This window comes from Onychostoma macrolepis, chromosome 05 (assembly GCF_012432095.1).
Source record: "Onychostoma macrolepis isolate SWU-2019 chromosome 05, ASM1243209v1, whole genome shotgun sequence".
Lineage (NCBI taxonomy): Eukaryota > Metazoa > Chordata > Actinopteri > Cypriniformes > Cyprinidae > Onychostoma > Onychostoma macrolepis.
In genome coordinates, this window is record NC_081159.1 from 15,990,444 (window position 1) to 16,000,195 (window position 9,752).

At 36.3% G+C, this 9,752-nt stretch overlaps 1 protein-coding gene across 1 annotated transcript; it reads right to left on the minus strand.

Annotated features, from left to right (window-relative positions):
• Positions 1-37: 37 nt before the first annotated feature.
• alkbh6 (alkB homolog 6) lies at positions 38-3,530 on the minus strand. Its single transcript, XM_058776136.1, has 6 exons — positions 2,968-3,530; positions 2,824-2,892; positions 2,662-2,722; positions 902-1,053; positions 712-810; positions 38-633 (listed from the first exon to the last, which is right to left on the minus strand). Exons 1-6 carry the CDS (start codon positions 3,028-3,030, stop codon positions 364-366), a joined length of 714 nt encoding a protein of 237 aa, XP_058632119.1. The 5' UTR covers positions 3,031-3,530; the 3' UTR covers positions 38-363.
• Between the last annotated feature and the right edge of the window lie 6,222 nt (positions 3,531-9,752).

Consider the following 9,752-nt stretch of genomic DNA (forward strand, 5'->3'; position numbering starts at 1 on the left):
ACAGGATAATACAAATGTGTAAAAAAAATACTACAACAGTGCATAAATACAGCAATTTATTCATGCAAAACACCCATTTATTATCTTTTCGCTAAAATGGTCAATGTAGATTTGTTTGTACAAGATTAGACAACCCTGCAGACCTTTATCTTAAAGAGGACAAATATTTCAAAGACTGTCGCATACATGCCACCCAGTAAGGTATCTATAGTAAGATATCCTTACAGACACTAATGCTCTGCGTGTACAATAATATATTGTAGACAGTTATGTATTGTATTGCATTTTCACACTTTGCTTAGAGGGTGTAAACATGTATGACCTGTTTGTCTGGTTCAAAGTTCAGGCAAGTCTCTGAATATGTTACTTCTTGCCAAGCAACAAATTGGCCCGGATGACTTTGGGGACGTGGCGAATGGTAAGAGAGACTCTGGTGCTACGGGGAAGCGTGTCCCCCACCTGAGCCCCTGTTGATGAGAGATTCATCACATGCTCTGACAAAATATCCTCATAAACTCCCTGAATACCGTGCAGATAAAGCTTGTACATGTCGTCCTGGAGAATCAGTAGACTTCTTCGTTGTACCAACAGTGATAGCATGTAGCGTCTTTCTTCTGTTTGAGGAATTTCAGACTGCAGGGAGAGGAGGAGAACATTAAGAGACTTGGTGCACTTGTGTTTGATAGTTTACTTGAGTTTGTCAGCTGCTACCTGAGTCTGACAAACAGGCTTGTAGAAATCCAGAAGTGTATGAGAACCCAGACTAATAGTTGTTACTGTGGGGTGATACAGTGGTCCATCCACATGAGGCTGAGAAAGGGAGAAAGAATGTTATAATGAAAATAGGTGTGTTAAAAATGATAACTATAGGAAATTAAAAGGTAATGCACTCTCTCTTTACCATAATTCCCTCCCCAGGCTTGTATTCATTTACAAGCACATGATTAGCTGTCTTTCCAGCAAAAGCTCCAAAAGCTGATATTTTCTCAGTGTACTTTAGAAGCCAATCAGGTAGTTTCTCAGCTAGCATTCCTTTGGGATTTGGCAGTCCACCTGGGAAAAAAAAATAAATAAATCAATCAATGTTTTTTTTTTTTTTTAAATATCCCCTACAGCACAGCTACTCACACCGAACTCTTGTTAAAGTGAGAAGTAGTGAATCTAACTCAAGAATTAAAGAGCTACAAGAACACAGGCCACAGCTTCTAACAAATAATTTTTGAAGAAATATTTCCAGTAGACATGAACAGGCAAACATTTTGGATGCCATCAAACAGAAAAAGATAAAGTACATCAGACAGCAGGGATTAACCCTATAAAACAGGGGTCACCAAGTTCAGTCCTGGACGGCCGGTGTCCTGCAGAGTTTAGCTCCAACCCTAATTAAACACACCTGAAGCAGCTAATCAAGGTCTTACTAGGTATACTTGAAACTTCCAGGCAGGTGTGTTGAGGCAAGTTGGAGCTAAACTCTGCAGGACACCGGCCCTCCAGGATCAAGTTTGATGACCCCTGCTATAAAACATACTGTATAATATTTGATAGATTATCAACATGATCAAACCTTTGCTGAAGAAGTAAAAGTAAAAGGCCCTTTAGTATAATTCTAAAAATGTCCACCTTCAGGTTGTGGTACACGTCTTTTTGCTGAGAAATCTTTGATCATTTTTATAAAGTAAACATAAGCATAACTTTTATATTGTTCGTAATATTTCAAAATGAACATTTGTAAGTCATAATACTACGAAGACATATTATGATTTTTGCTCAGTTTGAGCCTCTAAAATAAACTTTTTTTGAAGTTACTGTATGGGCCATAAAAGCCTGTCACATCAAATATGAGACAAAACATTAAAGACATAGTTCACCCAAAAATGAAAATTCTGTCATCAGTCACTCACCCTCATGTCGTTTCAAACCCGTAAGACCTTAATTCATCTTCGGAACACAAATTAATAAATTTTTTGATGATATCCGAGAGCTTTCTGTCCCTGCATAGACAGCAACACAACTACCACATTCAAGACTCAGAAAGGTAGGGACACGGCACACTTTCACGAGAGTACCACGATACGTGTGTGTGGTGCTGCAGGCACAGGAACCGTCATTCTGACATAGAATGCCGATATGCTACGCCTTATTTGCAAGCATATGAATGCACACGCATATGTTGTGGTACTCTTGTAAACGCGCATCAAACACTGACACGCAAGAGAAGAAATCGTTGAATAAAGTTGTTATTTTTGTTTGTTTTTTTGTGCACAAAATGTATTCTCGTAGCTTCATGAAATTAAGGTTGAACCACTAATGTCACATGTACTATTTTAACGATGTCCTCATTACCTTTCTGGGCCTTGAACGTGGTAGTTGTGTTGCTGTCTATGCAGGGTCAGAAAGCTCTTGAATTTCATAAAAAATATCTTAATTTGTGTTCCAAAGATGAACGAAGGTCTTACGGGTTTGGAACGACATGAGGGTGAGTAATGAACGACATAATTTTTATTTTTGGATGAACTATCCCTTTAAACTTTATTAATATTATCATTGAACTAAAAGTTCAATAATAAACTGTTCTATTAAAAAAAAATCTGAGTATATCAGACTTAACATGTTTAATTTGCATTGATTACTTGCTTATGTCAAATATAGCCTATTACTGACCCCAGTTCTGTAGCCTCCTCCCTGACAACTGTGTCCACTTGGGCTTGGGAGCTCTGTATACCTTGCAAAAGAGACACAGGCCAGTCTATAAAGCACTGTTGACATGTAATGTAGGTGTAGATAGTAGCATTACAGGCAAACCAGGCCATTTAAAAGTCCTACCTGCTGCAACAGATGCTCCTCCTCAGCCTCCGTTATAAAATTTGGAACATAATAAATAGTCGGAGGAGCCTAAATATAAAACATGTAATTAAAAACAATGATATGCGTTCATTCCAAAAATAAATGACAAATGTCAAAGCTTACCTCCTTCACAATGTGCTTTTCCAGGTCAGCAGAAATGTTACATGGATTTGCCATCGTTGTCATTATGTGAGTATTTAACCATCACAGATTTATTGGCAATGCAAGAAACTGACTGTCATGACACTCGCGAGTCTCTAAAGCAAGCATTCTATGTCTAACACTTAATTTAAAAAGTACTTCATTAATATTTACAGTAACATCTAAGTTTTAAATCACTGAACTGTTGCTGAACGAGCAGGATTGTTCATCGATGTGTTTCGTACGAAGTGGTTTCCTCGTGTACTCTAGTGACACGTGACTCAACGTCGCCGTCTTCAGGTTTGGAGCGGAAGTGCACATTTACAGAGGGCGCTGTGCCCATTGAAATGAATCATTGAATGTACGCATGTAGCATAATTTGGATCAACAGCAGACCATGATGTGCAGGGAGTCCACGAACGCCTCCAAAAACCGAAGACAAAAAATATTTATTTACCAAATCAAATACATTTATTTATAATATTAGATGCTTGCTTGTAAGTGAAGTCGTAAAAGGATCTTAAATACCTGCGTTTGTTGTTCTAACTATAGGGACTACCTTTCTCCCCCGTTCCAGCTGAAATACCCCCTCCTTCTCTATCTCTTTTTTCTCTCTTTCCCGTCTTTTTCTTCCAACTCCCAATTTGAGCCCGCAGCGCTGCAGCTCTGGTTTCCATGGCAACGCAGAGCAAGAGCCACATCTTGAATCAGCCATGGTTTCCTTCATTAATAGTTATTGATCAAGTGTGATAATGCTAACAACATCAACTCAGGAGCACAGTACGAGACTGCATATGCCTTCATCGCTCTTGACCACTGGAAGCAGAGAAAGAAACAGCCCAGCATGTAAATGTTGATAGCCTACTGGCCACTGCAGTGTGTGTTGCATAAACTGAGCAAGACCAACAACTGTGAAGCACAACATAAAAATGTGAAGCATAATAAACAACATGCACTTTCTAAATGTATATTTAATGTATACTCCAGCAAAATAACACAGTGAATTGATGTTTTAACTGATGGGGTTGCCAGATATGCTTCTCAGCGCTTCATGCATCATTAGAAATGCTTACAGTGTACAACTCTTCTGATGCTATGAATCATTCTGACAAAGCAGCTAGAGTGAGTGTTGTAATATGTATTTACCTGGTTGTAGTGTTGCGGTTTTTGGGGAGTTTGGGTTGCCAAGGTTACGCTGAAATAGTGATGAAATCGTGACAGGAATGCGCCTGTGTTCTGACACACTCTCCTCAAAGCCATGCTCCACACAAACTTGTCGCCTTGACAACATGATTTAATGATGAGATCCTCCCCTACAACTATCTTTGAAAAACAGACACCTCTATAGGAGAAAGCAGCAAACAGTAATCTCACAGATTACTTCAGTACATCCTTCTCCTATGATTAGACGAGACACTGTTCTGCCATTTCAAAAGGGGAAGGCTGGATTGTATTGCGCACAAACGGTCGACATTCATGCAATTCTGATGACCTTGAATGCTGATGACAGCATCACTTTTTTAACTAAACAGTCCAGATGAAACTGCAGTGCTCATGGTACCATTGTATAATGTTCTAATTATTTATAATCTGTTATCATTGAGGTCTTATGCACTGTGCTTTACATGTTTAACTGGTGTTGCATATATAATCACAAATATCTATACTAATAAAGAGATTTTGAGATTTGAAGATGCTGCACTGAGGTTGCTGCTGCATTGTACAAGTCACTTGATATCCTAATGTGACTATAATGAAGTAGTGTTGTCAAATAGTGACATGTTCAGTATTGCCTTAATGTTTTGTACTGCTAATAATCACATTTTAATTTATCACTATATGCAGTACTGCCAATAAACTGGACCCTCTGTGTAAGCATATAACATCTAGGACAGTAGTGAATTTACAAGCTGCTACAATGCAGACAGCACATTGAATGAAGGCGAGAACACGAGGGCACGGAAAAGTGATCATCCCTATGTCATATTCCCTTCAAAGGCATCACCTTTCAGAGCTTTGGAGAGTTGAACATACATTTTAAAATCATCTTGTTTTGAATTTGCAACAATATCTGTACTGCACTGTAAAAGAGATTGATAGAGAGAGACATAAAAAGACTGGATAAGAAATTATTTTAGAATCAACATAACGATTTTTTGCTGCCGGTTCCAATTTCCAAAAATCTTAACACAGACGCGCAGAATTTAAAACAAACAAACACACAAAAATACATATGCAGAATGAAAATAATTTTTATCCTAAAAAACATCAGCATCTTGACACAAAACCAATTAACCATGTTCCAATACAGGTGCTGAAATATCAACAAGTTTAAAAATTCATGTCTGTGAAACATTACACTCTCCAGTAGGCCCTTTTTCTGTCACAGACAGCAGATGCCTGATTTATCGGGTGAGTAAGACATGCTTTTAATGAGGTGTTGTGTGCAAAGAAAAGATGTACTTGTCTCCTGTGGGACCTGTGAAGTCACTCTGACCTGTATTAAACAAGACATGGTAAAATAACACATCGGAATATACGAGCCCTCACACCCTGACATTAGGCTACCGACCTGTTACATTCATTTTGTTTGTATTGTGGACGTTTTGCATGCATTTCTTATCAAAAAACACACGCTGCTGTGAGACCTATTGTATCCAAATGCAAAAGTAATAATGATCGAAGTCTGAATTCCTTAAGTTCTAAAGGACTGGAAACACTGGGATCCTTAACTAGACATCTTCAAGGTAAAATATCCTCCCTTTGATCTTTTATTTTCATCATACATTGGATTTAATAAGTTGTCATGAGCCTTGTGCAGAGAAAATGAGCCCTTGGGTCTGTTATAATGAAATGTGCTGCTACTTCTAAACACCAATAGAATACAATTGATTTTATTACCCACAGAGTTGGTACCCTGGGCCTCTAAATTAATTTTAGTAGTCCAGAAAAACTGGCTAGGGTACCAATAAATAATAATAATTATTATTATTAAAAATTAAACAAAAGAACCAGTATTTTACAGTCAGAGGATAAAAGAACAGCTTTGTTATAAAACCCAGTCTTTAATTGGTACACTGTACAACCATATAGCCTAGCGTTATACTTTAATTAGTGTTGGGGAGCAATTAACTAACATAATTTTTAGCAGGCGTGTTTTAACAATGTCAGAGCTGAGGTATGGTCAAATGCTTTCACTTAACAGTCCTTTTCTGTCTGTCATCAAGCTCTGGAAAGTTAATCGTTCATCCTTAACGATCCTCTTTTTTGTAAAGTCTGAATTATTCGCGTGAATTCAATTAAATCCTAAACGGTATGCATATTATATGTTTGTTTGAAAATTCTGAAATTATAGTGAATCGGTTCATTCATAACGGTGTGTTCTCTCAAAGTCTGATGCATTAGAGAATAAAACTGATTAGAGTCCCTGTATTGTGTACCGTTTTCACCTCAGTTAGCCTATATGGATGTTTTTGTTGTATCATTCTATTGTTCATACGTTTATTGTCTTTTTTGTACCAGAAATTCTGTTCAGTATGAATTATTTAAAATATCATTGGATAGTTTTTTTTTATTCATAAAGTACACTTAAATGCAGTTAGCTACTTTTTGTTTGTAGCTAACCCTTTTATCACTATTAGCATAGGCAAGGTACAATTTCAAAGTAGGAATAAACACAATCAGTATCCGAGGTGTGTCTTCAACATATCAAATAAGTATGTGTCTCTGAGTGTGTGTGTGTGTGTGTGTGTGTGTGTGTGTAGTAGTAGGCACACAACACACTTTACAGTCTAGGCTATAGCACTGAGGCCTAGAACGGCATCTTTTGATTCGTTGTTTATAGGCATAATCAAGGAAACATACCACGTATGAACATCCACATAGAACGCAATTTACAGCAGTCTCACTGCCATGGCAACTGCTGAGGCGGTCGAGAAGTGATCACTTTAAATTCTTACCTTATGAATATCTGTCCATTATTATTTTAAAGATTTGGTGAAAACGGTTGAGAAAATGTTAATAATAATAATAATAATAATAATAATAATAATAATAATACACATTTAAGTGGTTTCTTTTATGATCATAAGATCTTATACGATGTTATCCCTTTACAATAATTTCCTTTTGATATAATTTCTTCTCTACCACTGCAAAATTAGATAGGCCTAATTTATTTTTCAATATCTTACTGCTGATTTATTCAATTTTAGCATAAAATTTGTCATTTCTAATAACAAGAAAGAAGATGTAGAAATAGTTAAGTTTGGGATTCAGCAAATATGTGTGTGTGTGATAAGGGAGGGTTTGATAGAGCAGGAAACAGGACAATTGAGGTAAGGCTGTGAGAGGTATCCAAGGCAACCAGGTAACCACTTCAGCTCAACAGTACAAAGAGATTTATAAATAAAAACTTAAATAATTAACATATTCTCTTCTGCTACTGCTTATTGCCTAAATTTATTAAACCCAGTCTTAACAGCCATACAGTGTTTTTCTGGGCTATAATTTGTGTCAGTGCATTACATAAATGTTGTTTATGCATTTCTTATTGCTTATGAGTCTCACACATACACACACATTTTGGCTCTTAGCGACCTAACAGCGTCACAGGCAGGCGTTATGATTCATACTGATCTTGCCATTCATCATAATGACACTTCAACCGCGCCGTCAAACTGCAGCACTGCAGGACCGTACTGCTTCCACACAGCATCACCACAACCAACAGTGTGTGTGTGTGTGAGAGAGAGGGAGAGAGAGAGAGAGAGAGAGAGAGAAAGAAAAGAAACAGAGCTTCAGAATCAGCTCCTGTTGGCTCTGTTGCACATGCAGTATTCTGTGTGATGCTATTTGGATAGACTGTTTGTTTGCGTTTAATATAATAGTTAAATATAGCCTAATAGTTAAATATAGGCTACAATCATCTTCAACACCACAAAGAGTAATACGAATTATTGCTAGGCTAGAAAAAAAAAAAAAAAAATTCTGATCACTAATAAAAAAAAAATAATAATAATAATTCTTATATTAAGAAACTTTATTTAGACAACATAAACCGTAAATCAGTGATCCCAAAGATACAGTAACTGGAAATATTTGCTTTATTAGAACCAATAAGACAATCAACTAAAACATTATAAATTAACAAACTAGCCTATATAAAATTTAAATAATAAAAATCTAAATATGACACACAAAAAAAACAAACAAACAAACAAAAAAAGACTTTTCATGTATTAATCGCTTTTATTGTGTGAACTGCTTATAACAAAACTTTAAAAAGAGAACTTCCCCGACTTCCTTGGTTGTCTATGAAAGCTTTTAGACTGATTTTTATGTGAAAGACAGGGGACGTTTTTGCCGGAAAATTCAAAAGAATGTGACGTTTAAGCACGCAGCGCTTCCGAGAGCCTCTCTAACGTTCTACGACACATGAAACGAATGCGTATAAAAAGGTAGTGCCGAAAGAGCTATTCTGTACTGTAAGTTTAATGTGTCATGTCAAGAAAGGGGATTAATTCAAACTAAAGTCTCACACAGCTAGATCTAGTCTAATATATATGTTAGAATCAATGTATCATAAAAGTGTAATTTTTAATTAGGCTACCTCATATGTCGACATGATGCTGGTGAATTGCAGAGCTGGTTTTCTCACGGCTGTTTATTTTGTTACATACTTGCAACTAAATGTTGCTCTCAGCAGCGTGGACAGTATCGGGTGTTCGTTAACAGTATCGCTCCAAAAGGTATTTTTTAACTTCTTTTCACTTCTAAGCAAAGAAGCGAGGAGCATCGCCGTGTAGGCTACTGTTAGGGAGTAACTAATTACAAAATAAATGTAACTGTAATCTGTTGTATAATTAAATTACAGTTAGCTACTGTAGTTGAAAATGCTAACGATTACAAAGGTTACATCTGAATATTTTCACACACACATACATATTTGATTGATTTCTTTACCAAATTGCATTGACTGCTCTAAAATATGATACACTAATGTTTCAGGAGTCAGTGTTTGGCTAGTTAATGAAAAAATAGAATTTATTGCTCATAAGGCCTACTAGTAGAACTCCTTTCAAAAGTAATATTATTACATTTCTTATTACTTTCTGGCAACATTAGGTACACTACTAGTTACATTAGCCCACTTTTATTTCACGCCCCACAAAAGTTGTAATTGCGTATCTTTCCCACAAAATTCTTCTCAAATGCTACTAACAATATATTTCTGCCTCATCATTTCACCAAATTCCACTGGAGACAGTAGATATTACAAACGCTCAATGGTGATTGATAGTGACATTTAAGTAAAAGTGTTGTATTATTCTCATTAATTGTGTAGCTTGATTGTATAGCTATAATTTCTCTGTTACCCATATACGATTATATTTTATCAAAAGAAATCACATAAGTTCATAAGAAAATGTTTCATTTTCTAAAAGATTTTTCATTATAGTAATACAATTTATATTAGGATCAGAGGGATGTGAGTGGGCAAGCCATGTAATGCCAGAGTAAAGTAATGCCACAACTTACACATCAGTGTTCAGATCATCTTTTCTCCTAACAAAGTCTATGTAAGCTTTTTCATATTCTAAGCTTGCCTGCTGCACTGGTGCCTGTGGAAGTCATGAAAAATATGAAAATAAATCTACGAATTATTGGATTGTTAGATTTCAAACCAGCAGGGGTTGAGGCATCAAAAGTAACTAAGTAACAAGCTGTTTTATAACTGTAATATTATTACAGTAATTATTGCACTA

Coding starts and splice junctions, on each gene's coding strand:
- alkbh6 (XM_058776136.1), bottom strand. CDS start 3,030: ATGACAACGATGGCAAATCCATGTAACATTTCTGCTGACCTGGAAAAG. Junction 2,723..2,823: donor AGGAGCATCTGTTGCAGCAG/GTAGGACTTTTA, acceptor CTCTTTTGCAAG/GTATACAGAGCTCCCAAGCC. Junction 811..901: donor AGCCTGGGGAGGGAATTATG/GTAAAGAGAGAG, acceptor TCCCTTTCTCAG/CCTCATGTGGATGGACCACT.